Here is a 26,297-nt window from a genome sequence, read left to right on the forward strand (position 1 = left end):
AATATTATTCCTGTGGGGGTTACTATAAGGCTGTTCCAAAACCTCAGTTCTCTGGTCACTACAAAACACCTTTAGTTTCTAGCCTCGTTTATCCTGTGATCAGTTTTTATTTGACCTAGTGCCAACTCTAATTTACCTCACATAATTACTGTTTATGTATTTATTTTCTTTTTTTACACCTCTATGGTGTATTCCTCTGTGGGCATTTTGGAAGCTTTTTGGCTCAGTAAGATGAATGATATTGGCTGTTCTTGCAGGGAGAATGGAGACAAAGAAAAGAGGAGAGGATCATCTGGCACTTGTCAGGGCTGGACAGCAGGCAGATGTGGGATCTGGGGCACTGTGTCACAGTACAGCACAGATTTTTCAAGACAAGGCAGAGCATCTTGTTGAAAGCATCTTAGCAAAAACATTAGAAGGAGTCTCATCCTGTTAGGCTTAATTTTACAGGATTAAGTAAAGTGAGCCTTCTTACCTTTAGGCCCTCTCCAAGTTCTCTTCATCACTTTCTATTTCTCCAAATACAACACATTAGTTCTATGTATTTCTCCAAGCAACATGGTCAGCTAAGACAGTTACCAAGCAGCAGCGTCCCTCAGTTGTGCTGCAGAAATGCCTGCAGGGATGTGCTGTGGATTGGGTCGGTTAGCTGATCTCAGACAGTGGGTTTCCATTGAACGGTTGGCTTCATCCTGCTTCAGCACTGCACAAACAGGATTATAGACAATATTTGGAATAAAAGATTTCTAAAACGAATGCTTGTCTTCTGTTAGGGAGGTGATTTAGGTGACTTCAGTAAAAGCATCACATTGTTTCCCAGTGACCATTTGAAATCTGTAGACCATTTTCCTACCTCTTCTGTAGCAGAGTTCTTTGGTCAACATTATTTAATTGTCTCTGTAGTCTAATACCATCAGCTTTTTGATATGCCAGCTCTATGTGCTGGTCACGTCCCTCAGCTTTGCATTAAAAATCTAGTTTAATTTTAGGTAACTATATGCTCCCATCTAGTTGTGATGAATCCAGTTCTGAACCACTGGAGGAGATATCCCACAGTTCTTATCTTAAAAGAAAAAAAAAAAAAAAAAAAAGAGAAATTGCCAAACTAGGTTGGTATCTACCTTTAGAAAGTCAGTGTTGCATTTTAACCCTGTATTCATTGCCATCTGAATTTTTCCTTGCAGTGTCTTCCTTACTCAACAGCAAGGTGAAACAGATTGGGCAGTTACTCAACCAATTATTGACTGCATCTTTTTTATTTAGTGAGTTTCACTTTAGGGACTATTTTAAATATGGGAACAGTCCTTGCAACTCAGGAGAATCATGGAATCCTGAAGTGTGTGTGTAGCTTACAGAAATAAGTGAGACAAGCCTAGAAGCTTGTTTGGGAGCTCTCTAAGAGTTGGATCAGACAATTCAGTCAGGATTGAATTATCTTTTTCTGTGTCTCCATCTCTCCATCTTTGGGGATGATAGGACAACTAAGTCTTCAGAAGGAATCTTATCAAGCTGTTTGTTATCATATGGAGTCTCTGGGAAGATACACTCTACAGAATTAAGTAGTTCAGAATAAATTGATCTATTTGTGTAGTTAGGTGTTACTGTGTGCCTCTTGTGGCTGATCAGGTATTGGCTGCGTTTCTGCTTTCTTTCTGCCAAATCTGCCAAAGTTTAAGCTATAGTCCTGTACTCACGTCTGATCTGGATCATGTTTTTCTGGCCCCAGATACTTTGCTTTCTGGAATTAAAGTTTCTGAATACTTCATTTCAACGGAATGCTTACAAATTGAAGTAGGTTCCTGTGCTATCTCCTTACTATGATGGGTTACTATGCAACAGACAAAATAACTTCAGAATAAGAAAGCAGGGATCAGCATTGTCTTCCTGCAACGACCTTTTAGGATTTTTTTTTTTTTCCAAAGAAAAATGTTTCCTTGTGTCATTACCTCTATTTTAATTAAGATGAGGCCATCACGTTGTTAAAAGTGTGGAGTTCAGATTTAAGACTTGCTTAGCATGTGATTGTCTTGTGCTATGGATCAAAGTTGTTAGTATAATTCCTGCATTTACATAATTCTCAAACTCAAAGTAGCTAATTTAATTACTTTATATTCATCACCAATGTGTTGAGACTAGAGGAAGATTTCCCTCTTAATTCTTTCTCCTTTGATCTCAAAAGTGCTCTTGTTCATTTGCTGGTCAGGTACAGTGTCCTCTGCCTGTACTTGAGAAGCATTGCAGGTCAGACTGCACAGCCTCTAGATGGGTAAATTACTTAAACAAGATTAAAGTCACTTTTAAATATATAATTTCAGTGTTTACAGAAATTCTGTACAAGCTTTTCACCAATTTACTTTTATTTTTTTGGTGTGAAAGAGTTCTTTGACCAAGTATAACCCAGTCTTGATGAATGCAGAAATGCAATTAAATTATGTTACTGGAAATAGCTTCCGTGTTTTGTCATGGCGATGGTGACAATTTCTTCCTAATCCTGTCCTGTCCTGAAAGGAGATGGAAGGAAATGTGGGCTGGCTTGTTTTTAATGCATGTGCTCATACTGAACTACATGGTTTACAAATGACCTTCTTCCACAGCCCCAGTAGGAAAAGCCTAAATGAAAGCAGTGATGAAACAAGTGTTGTAAAGAAATTGGGAAATGCATCATAATTTAAACTGAGGAATTAGTTGTTCATCTAGCCTTTTTCTTTAGTTGCATAAAAACAGTTCTGCTCTTCTTTTCATACACAGTAGATGGTATACTGAAATGGGAGACTCACTGGAGTTGACTATAAAATGGCAGAAGAAATTGCAGGTGCATATTAGAGAAGCAAAGTCTGTATTCAGAAGTGATAACAACTGAAAAATATGGCAATTGAAAAATATAAGGATTCCTTTTAGGTCATGGAGCATAATCTAGAGTAACTTCTTGTGGTTGTTGAAGGTAGAGAATCATTTGTGTGGGTCAAAAGCATTATTTCTTCCACTGTTTTTGGATTTTTTGTTATTCCTTAAAATGACCTTCCACTGCCTTCTGAAGGATGAAGTGAGCAAGTGAGAAGTGCTCATGGTCCCAAACCTGTCAGTGTTAAACGTTCGGTCAACTTGACGCTTGTCAATGGGAGATTTAACACTTAGGTTGCTCTGTGTGGAGCCAAAAGCTGAACTCAGTGATCTTTATGGATCCTTCCTATGATTCTATTTTTGCCAGATTGATTAATCAGAATCCTTTTTGTTATTTTCCACAGAGCAAATTCGATTAAAGAATATAAGAAATGTATATGGAAGGTGCTTGTGGTATCGCTTGCGACTTTTAAAACCACAACAAAACATAATTCCTACAGTAAAGTAAGTGTGTTTCATTTGCATGACTTTCCACTAAAGCAATTCCTTTATCTTACTTTTACAAAAATATGTCTGGAATTAATTGCATTGTGGTTGTTTTGTACAAGATGTTTGTAATTTCCTGTGTTTGAATAACACTTAATCATTATCTGGTAGTGCTTGAAATAATGATGAATGCCTTGTCCTTTGTAAAATACCTGTTAAATGAAACTATAAGCCTCAGTGCTAATAAATATGTAGACAGTGCATTTATTGTTTTTTTTAAATGAAGTTCCTCCCTCACAGAAATTAGTGGTGCTAGCAACATATTTTGATTTAAATATTTAATACGTAAACATATGTGTTCAAATACACAATAGTAAAGAACAGGTATATTCAAAGCTGAAGTCTTTGTATCCTTCAGTTCTTAGTTTCTTACTCTCAATATTTTACCTTCTGTTATATATCTTTTTCACCTTTTTTTAAAATAACACTTGTCTACGTCTAGGATGAGATTAAAATCATCTTTAGGAAATAACAAAATGCTATTGTGTACTGCTGAAGACAGACAGCTAAAGAATGGAAAGGCTTTGTTGATAGTGACTTGCCTGTTTTTTGTTTTGTTTTGTTTTTTTCTTATTAAATCAAGTGTCTCATCTTTGCCGAAGGTGCTGTTATCACTCATACTCATATACTCATACCTGCTTTAAAATTTCTGTAATATTTCTTGCTATGTTAATATTGTGCCTTGTAGACTGATAACAGATGGCTTTACATTTTATCTTGAAAGTTACACTAGACCTAGTGGATTTGTACCTGTTAAAAATTCTTTCTTCCAAACAGGAAAATAATCCTCCTTGCTGGATGGGCATTATTTTTGTTTCTTGCATACAAGGTTTCCAAAACGGACCGAGAGTATCAAGAATATAACCCTTATGAGGTTCTACATTTGGATCCTGTAAGTAACAGCATTTTTCAGTAGTGTATATTACTGTAATTCTATGCTTTGTCTAGTGTTTTGTGTCTAGATGCTGAATTTGATTCGTTTTTTTTAATAAGGTAACTTTGGTGAACGTATCTCATGATTTTGTTCTTCTCTGACATCTGTTGTTCATAGAATCATAGAATGGTTTGGGTTGCAACGGTCCCTTAAGATCATCTAGTTCCAACCCCCTGCTATAGGCAGGGACACCTCCCTCTAGACCAGGTAGCTCAAAGCCCCATCCAGTCTGGCCTTGAATACCTCCAGTGAAGTGGAATCCAAAACCTCTCTGAGCAACTTGTTCCAGTATTTCACCACTCTCACAGCAAAGAATTTCTTGCTAATATTTGGTCTAAATCTACCCTCTTCCAGTTGTTCATTGTAAAGTCTGTCATTAGATATTCTGACTTTTGCATCTAATACCTTCAAAATTCAAATGACCTCACAAGAGCAGAGTAGAGGGGGACAATCACCTCCCTGTCCCTGCTGGCCACCTCTCTTCTGATGGAACCCAGGACACCATTTGCTTTTTGAGTTGCAAGAGCACACTGCTGGCTCATGTTAAGCTTTTCATCCATCGGACCCTCAGATCCTTCTCTGCAGGGCTACTCTCAAGGTCCGCTCCTTCCACTCTGTATGGATGCCTGGGATTCCTCTGGCCCAAGTGCAAAACCTTGCACTTTGCTGTGCTGAACCTTATTAGGTTCACCCAGGCCCACCTTTCAAGGCTATCAAGGTCCCTCTGAATGGCATCCTTTCCTTGCACCACTCAGCTTGGTGTCATCAGCAAACTTGCTGAGGGTGCACTTGATTCCATCATCAGTGTCATTGATAAAGATGTTAAAGAGCACCGGTCCCAAGACAAACCCCTGTGGGATGCTGCTCTTTACCGGCCTCCACCTAGACATAGAGCCATTAATCACCACCTTCTGTCTGTGGCCTTTCAACCAATTTCTTATCTATCGAGTGGTCCACCCATCAAATCCATATCCCTATTTCTGGGTTAGCTTTGGTTAAACAAAGCTGACAAGGGAGTAGGTCATTAGTGGGTTTTCTTTTGTATTCTTTAGCAAATTTATACAACGCTGAGGGAGGAAAAGGTGAGTATGTACTAAATTCTAATATGATGTTTATTAAAGAAAATTTATTAGCTTAATCAAGACACATGCATCTTATTCAGATGAAGAAACCGATACTGGAATGCTCTGTGTACATAGGTAGAGCAAAAGGAAAGTTGAATTAAAACTAGAGATGTTAAAAGATGGATGAAGAGATGAGTATGAAGATGCATCAGTTGAAGTAGAATTGCTTAGTAGAATTGAAGATTTCAGAACATGGTGGTGTTTGTTGTTTTTATGCTATCAGAGAATGTCTGTTACATCCCTTTGAAAAACTTCTTGATTCAGCCTGTGTGAAAGTTTACAGCCACCTTCTCCTTCAATCCATGTAGAACCATTAGAGTCATTGCCAGCCCTGCTGATGTATGATACAGTTGTTGAAGTGTTATTACGTAATGAAAACGTTGGTGTGGTTAAAAGAAAAAAAAAAAAAGAAGAAACAAAAAATAAGTCGACAAAACCAAATAAAATGAACTTTGTTTCCTAAAAATTGATGAAAGGGTTGAAGATGCAAGCACTTGAAAACTGGTGTGCAATAATTGTCTTCTTTGCACTCACACCCACTTTTGTATTTTTGCACTTTCCAGCTTGTGCTGCTCATCTTGACACTTTTTGTATAGTCTTGAAATGACTGTTCTTACTCAGTCTGATTTATTGCAGATTAAATTCATCCTGCACCGCAAATGAGGCAGGCATACTGTTAAAATAGCAGTGGAAAATAATAGATACATTGTATAAAAAGATGTGAAGTAACATAGCAAATGAAGCCTTAGGGTAGGTTAATTTCTGGCTTAAATTTGTTAAAACAGTGTAATCATTTTAAAGTAACTTCTTGTATGCTTATTAAATGCTTCAGCCTGCTAGACCACCAGGTGTTGAAGCGCTCTGTCGGTGATGGTTCTGTGGAACTTAAAGAACTTAGTGGAAAAACTTTATCTGCACTTGCGTTAAAATTGTGTGAGTTTACTTGACTAATGAACTTCCCAACCCAACCTGAAAGTTAGTGTACGTGGGATTGTGCTGGTGGCATCTAGCATTGTGCGGTGGGAGAATCTTTTTCTCAGCTATAAGGAATGTATTCCCTTTATTTGAGAAGTTTGAAATAATTTGTGGATAGGATATTTCTAGTCAAAGGCAGTCTTAAGTAGCAGGGCTATAAATTGTTCTTGTGATAGACAAGACTTGCAAGCTGCAAGTGAACCTTCATACTTGATTTATGAACTCTGCTTCAATAGAGGATTACTGCAAATTAAGAATTCTTTGTGTTCTTCAGTATGTTCAGGGAAAGATCAGAATTTTAAACTGATATAAAAGCCTTATTTTTTAAATATAAATGGATGAGCAAGTAACACAGGAAAAAAGAAACAAACGATATTCAATTATCTGAATATCTTTTTGTTATCCTCTGGCTTCTAACTTGATTTAATGGTAAAATGATTATATAAATGTTATTAGAAAAACACTTTAATAGTGTTTCTACTAGATACATATGTAGTTTCATGATCATATCACGTTATAACATAATTCTTTAAACATGAGTGATTCAGAAGAATATCACATGATATGCTTTAGAATACAGATATAGAATAATGGATTTGATTTACAATATTTATTAATAACATAAAACTTTCCTTTTTAAGGGAGCAAGTATATCAGAAATCAAGAAGCAGTACCGAGCATTGTCACTAAAATACCATCCAGATAAAGGAGGAGATGAAGTTATGTTCATGAGGATTGCTAAGGCATATGCGGCGTAAGTTTGTTTTCTGCCTGTAAAAACACTGGAAGGATTAAACCTGTAAGGTAATAACAAGGGTGACCTAAGCAGCCAGAGAATATGTTTTTGGATATATGATGAACAGAACAAAATAAGTCAAAATGTGACTAGATTCCATGCATGCCTGTTATTTCTTTCTGCTTTTAAACCACTGCATCACTATGGAATCTCTTCAATAGAAGACTATCATACTGCTGTCTGAACTCCTGAAAAATCTCACCTTTATATTTTGCAAACTAGCAATCAAATGCTTGGTGAGTACAGTTTTTATACATGTGCAACAATGGTGACAGAGGCGTATCTTAAAGAAAATGACACCAGAGTTCCTTGGCCCTGTTGTCTGAAAAGCATACATGCTCAATAGTTATGCTTGTTAATAAGGATGAGACTTAAAAATGAGTAGGAGATTTCTGACTCACTGGATTTCTTTTCTGACAGTCTTCCGTATAGCAAATGTGCAGTGGTGTTTCCTAAAGCAGAAACTTCCTATTTTCTTGTAGTAACAGGGATTCTTCTTGAGATAATCTGTTGGCAAAAAAATGTCAGTATAGAATAGGCATAGGAATGGTAAGATCTGCCTTCATTGATATGAAACTAGATACTTTCAGAAAGGAAAGATATAACAACAGATAACCAAACAAATGTGCTATCAATGCTAAAAGTCTAGAGTAAGGGAATAGAAGCCCATACAAACAACTTCTGCATTATCAACTCATCTTAAATATTTACCTTCTTGCCTCCAAAAGATACCTTCTTCAACCTTTGTTGTCTTTGAAGCTTGCTGTACTATAAACTGGCATTGAAAGGTGCTTTTTCTTGAGAGTGAGCAGTCAATCTCACAAAAGTGAAATGTGATCATTCTCTTTTTCTGTAAGAGAGTGCACCCTTTTATGTCTGATTTCTTTTACTTTCAGAGTGCTAAGAAAAAAAATTGCCTGTGTATCATAAGGGAATACAGCAACATTGTTTTTCAGATTTTATATAATCAATAAAAGTTTTTTAGTTTATCAAACCATCTCTGAAAGAAAGTAAAATGCCACATTTTAAAGTTTCCTTATGCTAATGACTTAAAGAAATTTCTTAACTTCTCTATTAACTTAGTATTTCTTCTTGAAACTAGCTTGACTGATGAAGAATCACGAAAAAATTGGGAAGAATTTGGGAATCCAGATGGACCACAAGGTAACAACTATGAATGACAAAAGTGCTGTCATTTCTGTTCGTTAAGTTTTGAATTTATTAAGATTTGTAATACTTGTTCACTTGAGAAGCACTTCAATCTTAGCATATATGGAATATATTTTTCCTTAGATTTCAAGATACGTTTGATCAATTCTTTGCATGTAAAACTGGCACTGGTGTGGTGGTGGGAGGAGTGAAAAGTCAGAATAGAGTTTATTTTAAGTTTCTTTAACTTTTTATTAGAAAAAACAGAAGATTTTTTTTTCTTCATTATTAATACACCACTTTCATTAAGTACTTATAGTGAATTGCCAGTATTAAAAGGAGTTATAAGCAGAAAACAGTCCATTAGTCTTCAGAAACTTGTCATTTTAAACTTTTTTTTTTGTATTTATAAACACATACTATCAATGTGTGTAAAAATAAATTGCTAGCCATAAGGCAGTAGACATCTTTTGATGAGATATATGTGAGGATGTGTGTGTATTTAGATAAATACTGTATATACATCTGCCTCCCATTTGCTGGAAGTTGTACTGTTTGAGTGCATCTGCCACTGGCGTAGAGATAAGAGGAATCCTGGTGATTATCCCTATGATGGCATATTGTTCCTAGGTAGGTAGTTTCATGGGAATTATCCTGATGATGGTCTATTAAAACTATGGATTAGGTGAACCAAACTGAATCAATATGAGATTTTCCTCTTCTATTTACAATTCCATAAGTCACTTGCATAATGTCCTTGTAACAGTTGGGTACTAAGTGCGAGGAAGAGTATTACATATTTCTAGCTGCTTCTAATACTCATTGTGAGCAAAAAGGAAACCTTCGATTTAATTAGACAGATCTCCACAGATTGGAGGTCTAGTTTTTGGTGCCATGCAGTTTGAAGGACTAAGTCATACTGCATATCTGCATAGAAAGAGTTATGGCCAGCAGTAAATGAGTAAACAGTTTAATGCATGAGGGAAAGATGGAAAATCTTCTCTCGAATTATATCTGTCAGTATGGGATATTCACTTTAGAAGAAAATAAAACAGCCCCTGAGTGTATGTCAAGGAAACAATCTTTCTCTTCAAGAAAATCAACTGAATCATACACTGATAAAGGTGTTTCTCATGGACTTAAGTGGTAGCTGTGTTTTACTACATAGGGCATTTCTTTCAGTTTCTAACTAGTTTGTTTACTTACCAAGCAAGTGGGAGGACTGTCCCTCTTGATGCAAAATATAAGTAAGATCTTGCTTCAGAAATGCTGTCATCATCAGCACAATTTTTGATAAATTGATAAATTGTAGTTTCCATCTGAGGACTTCTTAAAAGTTGCGTTAGACTTGTGCATAATAACTGGTTATCTGAATGAATGGCTGTCAGAACCTATTGGAAACACTATCAGTAATTTCTAAGTACATAGAAGCTCCTAGTCTGTCCTAATTCAAGGTGATGTAACTCACTGCTGGTAGTGAGGAAATGATTTTTTTTTTAATTTATTTTTTATACGATAGATGGGGGTCCTGGAAATCATTAAAATTGTGGGGTTTTGCTGTTTTTTTTTTTTCTTTCTTTCTTTCTTCAATTTATGTGTTTACTGATCTATATTTATGCTGTGGAAAGCTCTATGAGGCTGAGCTTATAAGCCTTTCTACCTGCAAAATCTTTCCTTTCATGTTAATAAATCTTGCATGTCTGTCTCATTGCAAAATGCTAAGATAAAATCATTGGGATTTCAGATGTGCTTATAATGTCATTGCATACTTGTGTATATTTCTAATTTGTGTTTTTGTTTAGTGAAATTTGTTAGAATTTTACTTTATAATAAACATGAGTGATTTATTTTTTTTTTAGTAGACTTAACATGATTTAAAAATATTTCCTCAATATTATAGAGTGAATTTCTTTTCTTTCATCCTGCAGCTACAAGCTTTGGTATAGCTTTGCCAGCTTGGATTGTGGATCAGAAAAATTCAATTTTGGTGAGTCAGCTTACTTAGGTTGATATTTTAAGATGACTTTTCAAGCATTCACCTTAAATCATGTGCCTGTGCTTAATTCTACGTTTGAGTCAAACATGTAGAATGTCAATGCTGACATTCTGGTCCAAATGTGTCTCTGAAGCAAGTTCTGTGAGTCAAAAGTAACAGAGTAGCTTAAATCTAACCTTTGAGAGTAGACCATTAATGTGCTTTGAAGGATTTAATTGCAGTGATAATTAAGTGATGCTGTGGTCACCCTTGCTGCGAAGCACGTGTTTGCTGTGGTGAGAAAACACGTACACAATTGTTTCTGCTTGCTGGATTTCTGTAGTTCCATTTGATTTGCTATAGATGCTGTAATCTTAGTGTCTATATGATTGTTCTTTCCATTACGTTTGTTCCTGCAACATACTCAGCTTGCCTCCTTGCTCCTTATACATTTATCATCTCTGTCCACTGCATCACAATTTAGTTACCAACTCTGTAATAATTAAATAAACCCACCGAAGACTTAAATGGATGGCTTAAATAGTTACTTACCTAAACAAATACTCCTTATTCAAACTCTACTCAGCAGATTGTATTACTTTTAAGTTGTTCTTCAGAAATAACTGCTATGCAATAAGATTATTTTAACTTGTAGTAGGTTTGTGGTAATGCTGCTTGATCTTATTATGAGATAAACAAGAGTGGTATTAAGAAACTGAAGTTCCTAATGTGATTTCTTCTTTTTTTTTTTTCCTAGGTTTTGCTTGTGTACGGACTAGCATTTATGGTTATTCTTCCTGTTGTTGTGGTAAGCGTTATTATCTGATTTATATTCTACCCTCTTTAAACAAGCTGTGAACAAAGCTTGCTCGGACATTAGTGGACTTGCTCATTCTTTCTTTTCATGGTGAGAGAGAGCTTCAGTTTTTTAAAGTGAGTGTTCTCTTATGGAAAAAGTACAGTTGCTGTAGTGTTTATTAAGAAAAAATAATAATGCAGAGCTGTGATTGAAGGGGACTGACTGTTAGGAAAACAGCAGATAATCACAAGAGTAAGAAATTGGGTTAGGTAATTTATCTTGTCCTTTCAGTCATGTGTCACAAGATAATTAATATCATTTGATGAAATGAGAGTTTATTCAGTAGTGTTACAATAGAGCCAAGACAAAGATGTTTTTAGCTGTTGGTACGGGAATTATTTCTATTTGTGGAACAAGTTGTCTTTTTGGCTTCTCCTGACTGCCTTTATTTTCATAGTTTTAATTGTTGTTTATCTTCCGTACACTCTGAAATGTCTGCTCTTAACATTTCTTTGTGTGAGGAATCAATTGCAAGATGAGTGATATTTCAGGTCTCTGGTATCGCTTCTGACCATTGTCCCTTGTCCTCAGAAGATGACTCTCAGACTCAGAATTCCTAAACCTTCCTTCTCTTTGGGAAAAGATTTTCATTTGAGAAATTCTGCTGGTCTATTGAGAACTGCTCATGTCTTTGTGTACAGGACATCAGCTTGTCATTTTCCCTTGTGCTAGGGAGTGTTTCTGTGTCACTGAGGATCTAGTGTAATAAATTTCAGATACACTGTTTTCAACGAGGAGTTGAGTAAGGAGTCTAAAATGCAGCGTAAGATGTCTACCTACGCATCTTTCTTTTCTTTTTGGGTTTCAGTTGGCATGAGTTGATGCTTTTTTTGTACATGTGTACTTTTAATTATTTATACCAGGTTTATCATAGCTCAAGTGAAAGTAAACATCCGTTCTGTTGTTGTGAAAAAAATGTCCTGAGCAGGATCAAAAAACAATCTGCCTCTTCTTGTCTCTGTACCAGATGTAGACTTCTGCATTCAAACTTGTCATTTTAAATTTCTTTTATAGTCGGTGAAGAGGAACAGACATTTTTATGGAGCAAGCTATTTTATCATTTAATTCTAAAGTAGACATATAAAATGATTCATGCCTTTAATAGGGCTGTTTCTCTTTTATGAATCAGTAAAGAAGCCACAGTTAACTACGGTGTAGTCATTTCATATCCGTGATAGGCATCTTAAATAAAGAAAGGCTAGTTCGCCCTTTGAATCCAGATGTATGAAGGGAAAATACTGATATGCAGTTCTTTATAGGCTTCTGTTGACCAAAGTGTTTAAATAATGTTCTGCTTTCATATGTGAGGTGAGATAATAAACTACTTCTGCAAAAGCAGTTAGGACTTTTAGGGCAGTCTCATTCATGTAGACTTTGTTAATGTTTTGCTTCCTGTACCTGTACTTAATTTGACAAAAAACTTGGAGATCCTTGGGATTATAATACAAATTATTCTATAGAAAAACTTTTTAGAAGTTCTGTATTCTTCTGTGTGAAGGTTCATCTATTCATGGAAGAATGAAAGTTAATTTATTCAAAACCAGCAAATGAACACACTTTTTATGAGGAGAATGTTTTCCAAATAATTAAGTAAATTGCAGAGTCCTCACTGTGCAATGGGAGTTAATGCTATTGCCTACTAAATTAATAGTAGTAACCATTGATTACTACTTCATTGCTTGCTACTTTTCACTCATGATAAACTTTACACCAGATGGAGATTTATCTTGGATGTTTTTCTCAGGTTAGTGAGCTTTGTTTACAGAGAGAATTTTAATGAACACATTGCATCTTATACTCTTCCATGCCACTTTTCTTAAAATTATGGACGCTGTTCAGTGAGTTCTGTAATTTGAAGTCACAAGTGTACTGCTTATGAGGGAATTACTGGAGTGTTTCTGAAGGTTTGGGAAAAAGCTTTGGTTGTCTTAAAGGGGGTATGGCTTAGGCTGGTGCTGGGTTACCTCCAAACTCCTCTAGCAGAAGATGGGCCTCCCCATGCCATTGAGGATGCAATTTAAACCACTCTAAATTCCCCTTCTGAAAAGCATATTCTAATTGGGTGACTTCAAGAGAATTTGCAGAAAAATAATTCAGAATGAAAATTCCCTTTTAGGTCTTGGTTTAGGCCATAATCAGCCTAAATTGAATTTGATTTGAATGCTGTTGCACCATACTACTTTCTTTGTAACTGGTAATTTCTGTGGATTCACTAAAATAACACCATAAATAAAGAAACCGTGTATATGTGTGTGTAAGTGCACATGCTAGGGGGAATCTCTAGGCTAAAAATCATCCAGAAGTTTTTAGCTTCAGAATCTCTCAGATGAATACATTGATGCATGTTTAAAGTTTGTTTTGAAGAGGATTTTTTTCTTTCTTCTTTCTGAACTTCATTTGACCTTAATGTAAGAAAAATTGTTTAGGCTTAGTCTCTTGTGTGTGTGTGTGTGTGTGTGTGTGTGTGTGTGTGTGAGGTATAGGCTACCTATGAACAGGTATGAGATGATCTTGTGTAACTATTTTGATACTCCATTGTGGTTGACACTGTGTTGTTCATACAAAATGTTTCAGGGTTCCTGGTGGTACCGATCGATACGATATAGTGGAGATCAGATTCTCATTCGGACAACTCAAATATATACATACTTTGTCTATAAAACACGGAATATGGACATGAAACGTAAGTAAAAGGCGTCTTGACATCCTGATGTGTTCGTCTGGAAATGTCAGTTGGTGTTAAAATCCTTTTGCTTTGTAAGCTTTTGTTACATTAAAGTGCTGTTTCTGGTTCTTTCAGAGTGTTTCTTCAAACTTCATTTTTTTGCAGGTGAAGAAAATTTTCTAGAGAGCTGACTTAAATCACATAGTGAATTTGCTTTGCTTTTGCTTGGTTATGAACTTCACGCTGGTGAGGTATCAGTGCCAAAACTCAAGACTAAAGTTGAACTAGTCAAACTGGGCTAGGGAAACAGTGAGACACATCTGCATGAGTTGGTTTGTTTTAGTTATTTTTTCAGACAAATGAGTTTATAAGACTCGTTTTCTGTAAGATCTACAGCTGTGAAGCTCAAATAGTAGAGAAATATTTAGATGTGTTTAAAGCTTTTTGTTACACTCTGCTCAGGAAGTAAATAATAATTGAAACAAAAATGGCAGCTAATGCTCAGAGAACTTGTTTACTTGTTAGTAGGTGGAACTCACTGAGCACTGCAACTGGCAAAGTAACTCTGACTTGCTCAGAGAAGAACTTGGTGAAAATTTAAGAATGAAGCTTGAATAACTGTAGTTGAAAAAGTTACAGTAACTGGAGCAAATGACAAGTTAGATTTTCTCTTGTTTGCTATGGCAGAGGTGTCTGATACAATTATGGGCAGAAAGCTGTCTAGACTATCCAATTTGGCTGATTTTTAATCTTAATTAGATAATGAAAGATATTTTGGGGTCCTATGGATTTTCCTAATCGTATTTTCTGCAAGAGAAGGACCAATGCATTATCTTCACGGGATTTGTTTGCAGGGGTTTTTATTGAACTGCTCTTCTAATCATTAAAAGGAAAAAGAATGGTGAATTCTCAATGTCACTTGAACAGAAAATGGAGTTAAAATTTTTCCTCTTATTTTGCCCCTGGTATACACATATGCAGCCTCAAACATATATATTGCTGAGGCAAGCGATTCTGAGAGCATGTAGTAATGATCAAATTGCAGTGCAGTGATGTCTGCCAGTTCTAATGAAACCTAGCTATGGTTCTGTGAAGACATTTATTGTTTGATACCATGCAAAATGGAGTCTTGAGTTATCTCAGATACTTTGTGCCAGGCATTTGCTCATGCCAGCTTTGCTCTGTAACAGTATAAACTGATCCAATAAATAGAGAACATGAATATTCATAGTTTTTGGGGAAAGAGTAGAATTAACTTTTGTGGCTGAAACTTCTGAACACATCACTCAGTAGCATAGGATATTACTGATATTTTTTTCTGTATACCTCCCACAATGTTTGCAGGGCTTATCATGGTTTTAGCAGGAGCATCCGAATTTGATCCTCAGTACAATAAAGATGCTACGAGCAGACCAGCAGACAACGTTCAGATACCACAGGTTAGTTACACTGAGAGAGGTTTTATAACTAACTGACCCCTTCAAGGGAAGAGGGAAATGGCACACTTGTTCGACCATTTGGTGGAATTCAAGTTCTCAAGGCGTTAACTTTGTTGAGATTGCATCTGTACCTTTTCAGAAATACGAATTAAAAGCTAGACTTGATTTAGAATTAGAAAAAAATATATAACGTTAACTGATTGTAAAGCTTAATACTGATAGAATTGATTTAGTATACAACCTATTGGATTGCTTTTGGAGGAGCAGTGGACTAAATAACGAATTTAAGTATCAGTCCTTAGACACTTTGTGTATCTGTATAAAGACATGATTGCTGTTTGATAGTTCCTTAGATAGTATTTAGAACTAAAACCAGTTAAATCAGTAGCACAGATTTGGTTAAATATGTTAATATTGAAATAAAATCATGATCTTGTCTGAAGTAATAATATCTTGAAATATTATAAAGATTCATCCATGAATATCAATTCCCTTCTGGTTGCCTTTTTTCATTTCCATTCTGTCTTCCTAGCAAAGATACTGTAATACGTACTGTGACAAATAAAGATTGCTAGCAAAGATTAGGAAATATTATTTATCAGAGACTGGCACTTTGGTTTAAAGCACAGTACACAAAACGCTCCACTTAAAAATAGTTTGGGTTTGCAAAATGAGGGAGAGTAGTCGTGCTGATTTAAACTTTGCATGCACACAGTGAGATTTTCAAGTCATAAACATGTTTTCATACTCTAAACACAAATAAAATAGACTAAGATATCTCCTTACTTAACTGTCCTCATCTCTTACAAATTCTTCATCTTCTCTTGTAGACTTTGAGAAGGAGCTGGAAGTATGGTTAGGTGGTTTCCTTTTTTTTTTTTTTTTTTCAGCTGGCATTTTACTTGAGAGCATGTGGCTGGGGAAGATCATCTTGATCATCAAGGCTTCTCCTGTGCTGTTGCAAACACTGGCATTGTGCGAGCCCTTTACATTTGGTCATTTTTCATTTAAAAGACAGTCAAGCCTCCTGTTCCAGAACTTGCTGTTCTAGTGGTTAGCAGTCTTGTTTGTGACAAATTTGTATCTGTAGTTTTTGTCATCATCATTCTTGAGTTTAAGTTATTCTTGCTGTGCATATCCTTAATGCATTTATAAACAGAAACAATAAGCTGTTTGCCTTCATTTTGTTAAACTAGGACAGCTGCTGTCTTTCAACACACTTTCCTAATGGGCAACTCGTTTCCCTCATCCTGCTGTGTGCTGAACAGGGTACTGTTCACTGATATATTTTTAAATTTTACATTACTTTTCACTTTGGCTGACCTGAACTTCCCACAGTATTCCATGTTAGGTCTCAGCAGTGCCTTAGTTGGATTCCCTGCATTTCAGTGGGGCATAACATTAAGCTTACTGTTCTCCACAACTGTTTCACTTGGGTGGATTAATGTAATCTTCAAGCCTTAATTCTTGTTACTATGCAGTTGTCAACCTTACGTTTTATGCTCCTGAATTTTGTTTGATTTCTAAAGCTCCAGTCATCAGTGTCATCTGTGTTCTTTATTTCTTAGTATATGCCAATACAAGTCTCTGAAGTATCAACGTAGAAAGATATTGCTAATCATTTTTGATAGTGCATTCTGCTTTTTGGGCCATTGTCATTGTTCCTATTTTTATTTCACCTTTTTTCATAAACCCGATATTGACACTTTTTGTAAAACATTTCTTATCAGAGTTTTACTCTCTTGAACTGGTGTGTTACACCAGAATGTGTTTATAAGGAACTTCTTGTTTAAAGATCTTTTTTTTTTTTTTTTTCCACAAGTGTAGGAAAAGTCTAGTTAAATGTCAGTGTAGCCTGCCTGTTGATATCTTAACTTCCCTTTGTGGACAGAGATTTTGGAACCTCAATCTCTCCTCAGGTGACTTGACCTAAAAAGTGAAGCTTCTGGGTTGTCTTGATTCTTATAACTATGAACTTCAGTTACTCAGCTTTGCAGCCTCTCTCTCCAGGGTCTTCAGCAAACTCAGGTGAGAGACCTGTTTGAACTGTGCATCTTGGTCCGATCAGGATCAAGTTAGGTCATCCTGAATAAAGAACACTGTGCCTTTTCCAAGTGCAGGCAATTTGTAATTAAGTTAAAGTACTTGATCTTCAGCCTTCAGAGAATTTAGGCTTATAAACCTCCTTCTTTCTGTGATATTTGAGAGTATTTCTGAGGAAGCTGGCTGGATCTTAGATGAGTGAAGAGTCTCAAGGTGATGCTGTTACTGGTGCATACTCAGCGTAGTATAAACAATTAGCAATATGGCTGAATTTTGTAACTCTTGACAATAATATCAGATTCTTAAAATACTGAGCAAGCAATATAAATTTACTCAGTGCTCACTGAAGGCAAGTTTTTTGCATGCAGATCTCTTCTCCTCCTCCCTCCACAATTGAAACAAGACAATGAAAAATAACTTTTGACTTTTTGGAGCTGTATTATTAAAAAAAAAAAAGGGCCAATGTTCATCTATACAGATCATTTCAGGGAAAAATTACTTGAAAGTTGCATGTATGAATGTAACATTTTTCTCCTTGTAAAATAATCTCCTCACATTTGGTTTTTTTTTTTTTGGCACTGAAATAGCCATTTGTTTAATTTTTTTTTTTTTTTTTAGCTAATCAGAGAAATTGGTGGCATAAATTTAAAGAAGAATGAACCTCCACTTACCTGCCCTTACAGCCTGAAAGCCAGAGTTCTATTGTTGACTCATCTTGCCAGGATGAAAGTTCCTGACACCCTTGAAGAAGGTAATGATGTCCCTGTCTAATCAGACACTGTTGGAACAACAAATTGCTTGCTACAATGCTCATAAATCCATTAAAAAGTTGCATGGATTTCTGCTGAATAATTTATATATAGGACACTTTGTTTTTCAATTTGAATTATCCTTTAAAACATTTACTTAGCATTTTATCATTCTCTTGATAGCCCAGTAGTACTAGTATCCTCATCACTAATGCTTCTTGGCTGCAAAAGTGACTTCATTAAAATGTTTTTTTTCTTTGTAATAGACAAAAAGCGATTTGACATATAAAGTATCTTTCTTTCTCAGAGCAAAGAAAATAAGGACAAGCTCCCATTATATAAAGCATGAGAGATGAAATTAAAACTTTAGAATATCAATTACATATGAGCTTCAGTTTTCTATTTTATAGTTCTTCATGCTTGTGAACATTCAGATACATTTATTTAGAAATGTTTCACTTTCCTTTAAGCCATGACACTAGTGCTTTCTAAGGCTGACCAGTAAGCTTGAGATATTCTGTATTTTAATTCAAAATTAAAACAAACAATAAAGGTTTTTTGGTTCATTTTCTCTTTTGAAAACAAAAAAGAAAATTTGATCAATTTAAATCTCCACTAAAAATCCCTCCCCTTCCTTGCTATTGAGATATTGATTGTTCTTAAAACCTCATCGTTCTTTATTTATAACCAGATAGTGCTTTACAAATCATGCTGTTTTATCCCCAGATTGGTGCTTCACTTTAAAATCCCACTTTTAAAAACACGAGATTACCTACAGGATAAATTGTCTGTGACATCCCATTGCTTTTTTTGTTTTATCTAATAAGTACTTTGTATGGAAGCTGCTTGTCTTGTCTATAAAATTTTTGTTCCTTCTTAGCAGTTGTTCTTTCCTGTTTTGCTAAGGAATATTATAGATACTTCAGTGAGAATAAAGTGGTATTTTTTCAGAAATACAAGAATGAATACAAATGAAAACTGCACAATTAAATGCCCATTTCATGTAAACTATCCACTTTTTTCATAATAGAAGTGCAATGTAATTGCAGCAAGTTTTGTTTTGCAGATCAGCAGTTTATCCTGAAAAAGAGTCCTGCACTACTTCAAGAAATGATTAATGTGATTTGCCAACTAATAATAATGGCTCGAAGCCGTGAAGGTAGGGAAAGAAACTGTATAATTAAAGACAGTAAATATCATTCTTCATTGCAGAACTTCAAAAAGAGTCTGTGGTTTTTGAGGAAAACTTAATCAGTGATATTTAGAAATGCCTAAATGCACTTTTTTCCCCACTGTAATGAAAGAGTTCTCTACTTTGAAGGCTGAAATGCTTCTGTTTCTTTCAATTCCTGCTCTGAAATCTTGGGTATCTGAGTTCTGCTTTTAGTTTTTACAATTTTTGCAAAAGCTTCTCCTTGAATGCTTTAAAAAATCCTTTTCTTGAAGATCAGATCCATTTTTTAATATCAAAGCACTTAGTATAAGATATATTGTATTCATCCATCTTTAAATTGCATTCTTTTATAGTTCTTTCTCTCCTGTAATGTGCATAACTTGTTTTTTGACTTGTTTATTGCTGTCATTTCTTTGTTCTTGTGTTGCTTGAATTTCTTTGTTTCTCTTACTTAAGTTGTTTTGCCTGCTACGTAGACTTTTTTTCCTGAATTTTTAATGACAGGTTCTTTGCTAAAATTATTGTTAAAAAAATATAATCAAAATATATTACATAAGCTTTTCTGTTTTTACTATAAAAAGGGAATTCTGCTGAAAAGGTTTATTTGCAGAGTAAGGACTTACGTCTTTTTCCTTTATCACAACAAATGTAAGCAGGGCATTTTTAATGCTTAATCTATGACTATTTCATTGTCTATCAAGCAGTACTAATTAGCTGGTCTTTACTGGGCCAAAACTCATTTAACAAATGTTAACAGCCTCCTAACAAGAAGGGTTTGAGGAAAGATCTTCCCCAGCACTGTTGCAAGCACTGTGGAAATGGTGTTCTGTAATCCAGTAAAGTGAGAGAGGATGTGAACAGTAAAATGCTGTTTTACTACCCTAAAAAAAAAAAAAAAAAGTATTGAACAAGTGTATTTCTATTTTTTTAATCTCTGTCTTTAACATTCTCTGAGACTGCTGGAGACCAAACTTGAAACCTAGAAAGAAACAGTAGCTGTATTTTTCATTGTGTAACTTCTTGTAGCATTTTATTTACTGATGATTATTAGATGTTCATAGGTAGTGGATATGTTTTTGTGAAGCTTCTTTGGACAAGCACCATAACAATGCTGCAGAAGTGCCTCCAGTATGGGTTTAACATTGGAAAACCAACTGCATGGACTTCAACAAGAGCAAGGAGACAAGGCAACTCTGGATATATGTACAGAATGGGGGATGAGAGACTGCAGAGGGGTCCTGTGAAAAAGGATCTGGGGGTTGTGGTTGGTGGCAAGCAGAACATGAGGCAGCAGTGTGCCCTGGCAGCCCTAAGGGCCAACTGTACCATGGGGGCACCCGGCCCAGCACTGCCACTGGGTGAGTGAGGGCTTGTCCTGCTCTGCTCTGTGCTGTGCGGCCTCATCTCCGGTGCTGGGTGCAGGTTTGAGCGCCATGATATAAAAACGACATAAAGCTATTAGAAAGCATCTGAAGGAGGGTTACAAAGATGGTGAAGGGTCTGCAGGGTAAGACTTCCATGTATGGGGAGCAGCTGAAGACCCTGGGTTTGCTCAGCCTGGAGCAGAGGAGTTGAAGGGAGCCCTCATGGCAGCTGCAGCTCCTCACAGGGAGCGGAGGGGCAGTGCTGAGCTCTGCTCTGTGTGACAGCGACAGGGCCTGAGAGAACGGCATGGAGCTGTCAGGGGAGGGTTAGGAAGAGGTTCTTCACTGGAGGGAAGTGGACATGAAACAGGCTGCCCAGGGCAGTGGGCACAACCCCGAGTGCTGGAGTTCAAGGAGTGTTTGGAGAATGCTCTCAGACGTAAAGTTTGAAATTTGGATGGTCCTTTGTGGAGCCAGGGATTGAAGTCGATAATCTCTGTGAGTCGATATCAACTTGGGATATTCTGTGGTTATATGAAACCAATGCTTTCAAACTATTTGTTTAATAGCTTGGTAAATTATTCGTGAGCAGCAAAGTAACTGTTTTGGAAGTGTGTGTTGGTTTTTTTTTTATTTGTTTGTTTGTTTGTAACTTTTGCTAGTTCAGCCAAACTTAATCTATGTAGTTGAACTATAAAAAGCACTTGTATGGAAGCATCTTTTTTCCTTCCTTATCTCTTGTATATGCCAAATACAAGTATTTATTTTTGCAGAAAAAATAATCCATCAAACTTCTAGAAATGTCTTTTAAGATGACCTACGTATATTTGTCAGGTAGCTTTTTTTTTTTCCATTTGTGCAAAATAATACAACCAAAAACTTATTTCTTTTACTGTAGTCGAACTGAAAGTCTTTGAAAAATGAAGAATGCTTATATCTCTTGTAAAAGCTGAGATAGGATATCACCATACATGATACACTCTACAATTTGACCTCCAAGTAGCCATATTCTTCTTCTTTAGTTCTATGTTTACATAAAAGATTCTTTTTTTTATTTGGTGAAGTAATGATAGTTTATAGATGTAGAGTATTTTATAAACTGCTCTGAAGTTCCAGAAAATATACAGCTGTCACTGTATATGGTAGAAATTGCTTCCATAGATATAGAAAAACAAAATAGAGGTATATCACTGGTATAGTTGAGCTTAGTATTTCTTTAGCAGTTTTTCTCAAAAATATTTCCACAGCTTTAAAGTATCAATATTTAGAAATTGAATCTACCAAATCTTTCATGAAAATATTCTAAGTGCAGAATATTAAACTCGATGTCTTTTGGGTAGCGTGGTACCGAGTAGTTGTTCTGGCCAATGATAATGAATTTTAGGACTTAAAAGTGAACCACTTAAGAACATTAGGTTTTGATCCAATAGAAAATCTCATGTTTGCTAATTTGTTGCTTAGTATATTGAAATTGTTGGCTCTATTTCTAATGACAGTAGATGCAGAGAGGGTTTTATTTCCTGCTGATTCTCTCATTGCGAACCAATTGGAAATTGAAAAGTTGTTTTTTCTTAAGATATGAGTGATATCCAGGTTACATATTGTAATTTTTAAAAGCCTTTTTCTTGTTTGTTTAACTCTGTATTTGTTATCTTCATGTAATTTTAATTATCATAAAACATAAAATGCAGAAGTTCCTTATTTCAGTTCTAATTTTCAAGTCAGTGACATGGTACTTCAAATTAATTATCATGTGCTATAATTAGCAATAACTGTCCAGAGGTCCTGGCCTTTGAAAATACAAAGATGAAGGCATGAGTTAATATTATCTCTGAAGAAATATTTTTTGGATAAATCATAATTTGTGAAAGCTGAATTGATAGTTGGATGAGAAGTCTCATTGTGTACTGCATTTGTCTTGAAAATATCAGTGATATTATCAGTAGTAAAATCTATGCATTTGGAAGTATTTGTAAACGTTTATATATATTTTTTTGTAATCATCTTTTGAAGAAAAGTACCTTCATAATGAATCTTCAGAATCTTGATGCTTGGTTCCTTAGTTAATTTTTAAAATGTCCGTACAGCATTTAACTATTGGTCCCGTGTCAGCTGTTCTTAAAGGAGGTGCAAGCAACTCTGCTGCAAAGGACGACTTACATGTACCCACAAAAGCCAGGGATGCTACTTTTTTGTCAAACCCTACTAGAAATAATCTATCATGAAAGAATGAATATAGGTCTTAGTTTTTAACAGATCTATTGTTCTTTGCAAATAAATTTGAGCATATTCTTAGTCATTCAGATTTATTATTTGCAAGTAACAGTTTTGATTTGCTTTCATAAGAACAGAATGGATATTATTTTCATTCCAATCCAGTCAGTTTTATTTAGTGCTATGACTTTTTTATCCTTGTGGAAAATATGGCAGTTGTAAGTCACCTTCTGATAAATTGTACATTCTTGCTGAATTTCTGTACGGCCTGTGAGACTTTTTTTTTGCATTCTCCTGCCTGAAAAATGCTCTTTGCTTTGTGGCATCCCTTGCTTATATTATTTTGCATTGATAATTGATAATTCATAGTGGCCTAAGCTATCTTGATGGCTTCCTTGAGATCATCCTTTGTGTAGAAAGTTGCCTGTCAAGTGAGGAGTGAGGTGTTTGTTATCAAAAATAGGAGGAGTGAGGTGTTTGTTATCAAAAATACAATGTGCTCTGGTAACTGTCTGCAGAGAGATTTGGCATCATCTCAGTTGTCCGCACAGTTTCATAATTCAGATTGGGAGCTGAAAGTGGAAGTTGTGGTTTGACCCATTCTCTCACAAACAGCTATTATTTGCATTTAAACTAGTGATTGGCTTCTTTCCTGTCATATGTTTTGAATCACTTTGTGCTTCATAGATTTAAGGTCATCTTATTTTGCGTTCTTTGATAAGCAGAGGCTGTCAAAATGCGCAGTAATTACAATCATATTATAGTAAGAGCAGTTGAGTGTTGTTAAAAGCTAGACCGTCTTCTTGTCCACTTTAAAGGTGATATGCATTCCTGTTAGTTTCAGGGAACTAAAATAATGTTTTCCAACTTTGAAGTGTTTTCTAGTGTGACGTGGATGGTGAGTTAATACTTAAAGAAAAATGAATTTCAGCTCTGTGGACTCAAAGTAGGTAAATTTCCTGTGAAAGCTAGCTTGACAGAGAATATTTTGGACTCTTTTATTAACTTAGTTTGCAGTATGATTTTCCTTAGCAGCAGACAAAAAAAGAATTACAGGGAATGTGGTAGATAGGTAAGATGAAAGGTATGTTTTGTGCTGTTTAGTTGGGATGTCAGTCTATCCAATACTATTTTTTGGAAGGTACAAGTTCAATCTTTCTTTGTTAGAATTTCTAGCCATCTGGTTCCCTTCATAATCCTCTGGTGTTATTTTTCTGTCTGCTTTGCATATTAATAAGCGCCATGAAGATTATACCTTGTGTTTAAAATAAAAAGTCCTGTTGAGTAATTTGGTCTGACAGCTGATTATAGCTTGGTGTAATTCATGAGGAAACAGGCCATGTGAGGGGAAAAAGGTGGCAGGAGCAGAGGTGATGATGCAGTGATCTCTCACATGCGTTTAACAATCCGTAATAGTTGCGTATAAATGTAATTTATAAATGTGCAGCAGGGTAGTGGTATAAATGAAGGAGAAAACATGCTGAAGACATCAAACTTGTTCTCTTCAATCAGATTTTTATCTTTTCATATTTCCTCTGTAAAATGTTCTAAAATTAATGTAAAATTGTTTTATATTAAAGAAGTAATGAATTGAGGCCACTGGCATTGAAATAGAACACTTAGCAATTTTTGCTTTGGGTTTTTTTTGGGGAGGATGGGGATGCAGGCTATGGCCTATCTGCCTTCTGATCCAGATGCAAGTAAAAATGCATTTATCCACACTTAAAATTGCTCTGATGCTGCATTATTTGTTCATGCAGCCCTAGCAGAATGTATATATATACCATCTGGCTATCCATCTATTTATTGAAAGATGCCTGTGTGCCTGTTTTAATATCTCAAACAAAGCTGAAACAGCCAAATCCACCTATACCATATATTCATATTTGTATATACATGTATGTCTGTATGTAAGCACACAAATATTTGTATTTATACTTATATACTGAATATAGCTGTAACTGCTAAAGTAATTAAAGGTTGATGTCTTTTGGGAAAAGTTTAATAAAAGGCATACAGTAGTTTATAGGGAAACTGACAGGCATCTTGGGTTATAGCTACTTTCTGTAATACTTATTTAAAATTGTCCTCATTCTTTCATATACTACATAGGAATTCAGGAAAACAAACAAACAAACAAACAAAAACTACGTAGATAACTTATTTTTGTAACTTATTTTTCTTTTTTATCTAACTTATTTTTCCCTTCGACTGCCAAGTATGTACAGAGCAACCTGAACATTGCCAATTCTAGGCTAGTGGAGGTTCACAGGTTCCTGGAGAACTCTGAATTCTGACTTTCGTGAACAGGGTTTTGAGAAATCTTCTATGTAAATGGACAGTTATCTAATAAAGAAGCAGAGCAGTATGTGAAAGGCTGTCTGCTTTGCTTTTTTATCTCACTGCAGACAGGATGAGTACTACATGGCTTTTTTTAATACTTTTATTTTTACTTTTGCTGTTTTCTGCTTAAGAATTTCTCGTTGTGTATACCTTCTCCTTGTGCTTTAAAATACTAAAGGAGTTGCAATTTCTGTAAGAAAAATCTTACAGATGTTCACTCAGACACCTCTTTTAACCTTTAGATTTGCTTATAACAGAATCACAGAATGGCCAGGGTTGAAGGGACCTCCAGGACCATGAATCTCCAACCCCCTGCCACATGCAGGGCCACCAACCTCCCCATTTAATACTAGACCAGGCTGCCCAGGGCCCCATCCAACCTGGCCTTGAACACCTCCAGGGACGGGGCATCCACAACCTCTCTGGGCAGCCTGTGCCAGCACCTCACCACTCTCCTAGTAAAGAATTTCCCCCTGACATCCAACCTAAATCTCCCCTCCCTCAACTTAAAACCATTTCCCCTTGTCCTGCAGTTATCTACCCTTTCGAAGAGTTGATTCCCCTCCTGTCTGTAGGCTCTCTTTAGGTACTGAAAGTCTGCAATGAGGTCACCTTGCAGCCTTCTTTTCTCCGGGCTGAACAAGCCCAACTCCCTCAGCCTGTCTTCGTAGGGGAGGTGCTCCAGTCCCCTGATCATCTCTGTGGCTCTCCTCTCGACCTTCTCCAACAGCTCCCTGTCCTTCTTGTACTAGGACACAGTAGTCCAGATGGGGCCTCACAAGAGCAGAGTAGAGGGGGACAATCACCTCCCTGTCCCTGCTGACCACCCCTCTTCTGATGGAGCCCAAGATACCATTTGCTTTTCGAGCTGCAAGAGCACACTGCTGGATCATGTTAAGCTTTTCATTCATCAGGACTCTCAGGTTCACCCAGGCCCACCTTTCAAGCCTGTTGAGGTCCCTCTGAATGGCATCCCTTCCTTCCACCATGTCAACTACACCACTCAGCTTGGTGTCATCAGCAAACTTGCTGCGGGTGCATAACAGTTACTTTGTTTTTGATATTTTACATCTATTACATCTTTTAGCATAATGTGCTCTCCTTAGT

At 36.0% G+C, this 26,297-nt stretch overlaps 1 protein-coding gene across 1 annotated transcript in view; it reads left to right on the forward strand.

The window, feature by feature from the left end:
* Positions 1 to 26,297, forward strand: part of SEC63 (SEC63 protein translocation regulator) — a 54,017-nt gene that overhangs the window by 13,790 nt on the left and 13,930 nt on the right. The window contains exons 2-11 of the mRNA XM_085217551.1: positions 3,246 to 3,345; positions 4,165 to 4,279; positions 7,062 to 7,174; positions 8,319 to 8,380; positions 10,294 to 10,352; positions 11,098 to 11,148; positions 13,774 to 13,882; positions 15,209 to 15,303; positions 17,965 to 18,097; positions 19,162 to 19,254. Coding sequence (XP_085073677.1) covers positions 3,246 to 3,345; positions 4,165 to 4,279; positions 7,062 to 7,174; positions 8,319 to 8,380; positions 10,294 to 10,352; positions 11,098 to 11,148; positions 13,774 to 13,882; positions 15,209 to 15,303; positions 17,965 to 18,097; positions 19,162 to 19,254 — 930 coding nt within the window. The remainder of the gene's footprint in view (positions 1 to 3,245; positions 3,346 to 4,164; positions 4,280 to 7,061; positions 7,175 to 8,318; positions 8,381 to 10,293; positions 10,353 to 11,097; positions 11,149 to 13,773; positions 13,883 to 15,208; positions 15,304 to 17,964; positions 18,098 to 19,161; positions 19,255 to 26,297) is intronic.

This window comes from Meleagris gallopavo, chromosome 2 (genome assembly GCF_905368555.1).
Source record: "Meleagris gallopavo chromosome 2, MGAL_WU_HG_1.1, whole genome shotgun sequence".
Classification (NCBI taxonomy): Eukaryota; Metazoa; Chordata; class Aves; order Galliformes; family Phasianidae; genus Meleagris; species Meleagris gallopavo.